General features: G+C 62.8%; 1 protein-coding gene across 6 annotated transcripts in view; it reads left to right on the top strand.

The window, feature by feature from the left end:
• Positions 1–1,830, top strand: part of PGAP2 (post-GPI attachment to proteins 2) — a 12,387-nt gene extending 10,557 nt beyond the window's left edge. For 4 of the 6 annotated variants that reach the window (XM_019612380.2, XM_019612378.2, XM_019612379.2 and 1 more), the window contains 2 exons: positions 1,273–1,381; positions 1,459–1,830. In XM_019612380.2, coding sequence (XP_019467925.1) covers positions 1,273–1,381; positions 1,459–1,804 — 455 coding nt within the window. In that variant the 3' untranslated portion in view covers positions 1,805–1,830. The remainder of the gene's footprint in view (positions 1–1,272; positions 1,382–1,458) is intronic. The other 2 variants (XM_010706259.3, XM_003213866.4) reach the window with 1 other exon arrangement.
• Positions 1,831–1,854: the final 24 nt, after the last annotated feature.

The following is a 1,854-nucleotide window of genomic DNA, read 5'->3' as shown; positions in this document are numbered from 1 at the left end:
CATTGCTCTGCAGATACTGCAGCACTCACCGCAGGGAGGCCAGCAGAGCGAGGTGAGCAACACGTAGCTCCGAAAAGCCCGAGGCAGAGCAGCGGGGCTGCCGTGCTAACGCCACCCGGCTGAGCTGTGGTGTGGCCCCACTGCAGCTGTGTGGGGACTTTGAGCCCACACGGGGGTCCCACGGCACCGCGGAGGAGGGTTGGGGTTTGGCACAGCCCCACGCAGCGCCGTGCAGCTGCAGCTCTGCTTCCTCCCCCCTCTAAAGCTTCTGCTACTGACTCAGCTCCATGTGCGGGGGAAACGTGCTGCAGCACAAAGCCAGCACGCTGCGTGGCCAAATATAACGTGCTGCGGTCGGCCGGGTCGGACCCACATCCAAACACAGCGCTGTGGGGTGGTGTGAGAGCAGAGGGACGGGGCCCGGAGCCCCACTGCAGCCCCGGGGCTGCGTTCCCTGCAGCAAAACCTGGGCGAACCTTTGGGCTGAGCCCACCCTGAGGATGGGTGGTAGATGCAAACGGCTCACGAGGTGCTGCAGCCCCATGCACTGCAAGCAGCAGCCTCCTGCAAGGCTGCCCAGCTGGAGGGGGTGAGCCAACGCCATGCAGTGCTGTGATGCAGTGCAGCTGGGAGCTGGGCAGTGCTGTGCATGCAGTGCAGCGTGGTGACGGATTGCGCGGTGCAGTAGGGCCACGTGGTGCCACGCAGAGTGATGCAGTGCAGCACGGTGCTGCATGGTGTGGTGCAGTGCATCGTGGCAGCAGAGTGGGGCTGTGGTGCTGCAGGGGAGCAGTGAGGCAGGAGCAGTGCTGGCAGCCCGTGGGGTGTGGATGTGTGGGGCTGAGCTCCTCCAGCCCCACGTGCCCCACGAAACCGTGGGGCCACCCTTCCTCTCTGGGTTTTCCTCTGCACCACAGCCTGTGTGTGAGTGTGTGTGTGTGTGTGTGTATGTGCCCGTGGGGTCATGGAAAGTGTGATGGGGCCATTTACATTTTCCTAATTCTCAGCAGTCCCTGAAAATGGAGAGGTTTGCCTCACGTGAACCGACAGACAGAGGGGGAAGTTCCCCTCCCACTCAGACACAGGAATCACAGCCGGGTTGGGTTCCTGGGTGCCATCCCCCCATCCCTGCTGTGCTCCTGTGCTGTGGGCTCCCCACACCCACCCAGGCTGGGGGCTCTGGACCCCGTTGCTGTGGGGCTGGGGTCGGGGGGCGCAGCCCACATTGGGACGGGCTGAGTGCTGAGCCGTGCCCTCGTTATTCTCTCCTAGGAGCGCAAATCCTACAAGTGGAAACAGCTGCTCTTCTTCATCACCTTCATCACCTTCTCCATTGCCGTCTGTGTCTATTTCCACCACAACTGGTACTGCAGACCTGGAGGTACGGGCACAGCTGGGTGTGGGGCAACCGTGGGGTCCCAGCGCTGCCCTCTGACCCACCGTGCTTCCTCCCAACAGTGTACACCATCTTCGCTTTCCTGGAGTACGTGGTGGTCTTCTCCAACATGGCCTTCCACATGACAGCCTTCTGGGACTTCAGCAACAAGGAGCTGGTGGTGAGCTCGATGCTGGAGGACAAGCACTTCTAAGTGGGTGCTCCCATGGGTGCTGCCCCGTGGTGTGGGCCGGGGGCTGCAGTTGTCCCCATGCTGGGAACAGGAATGGGGTCCGCTCCTTCTCCTGCCTGCACTCCGGTACTCATCAGAGCTCTCTGTGCTGCTCTGTGCCCCCATGCCCCGGGCTGAGCTCTGCAGGTGGGACCTCACAGCCGTGGCACCGTCGCAGCGTGGGACACGAGGGCTGACAGTCGCTGCCTCTTTGCAGTGGGTTGGCAGAGCAGTTGCTGCTTGTGGT

The sequence above is a fragment of the Meleagris gallopavo genome, chromosome 1 (genome assembly GCF_000146605.3).
Source record: "Meleagris gallopavo isolate NT-WF06-2002-E0010 breed Aviagen turkey brand Nicholas breeding stock chromosome 1, Turkey_5.1, whole genome shotgun sequence".
NCBI lineage: Eukaryota > Metazoa > Chordata > Aves > Galliformes > Phasianidae > Meleagris > Meleagris gallopavo.
This window is presented reverse-complemented; position numbering and strand designations above follow the sequence as displayed.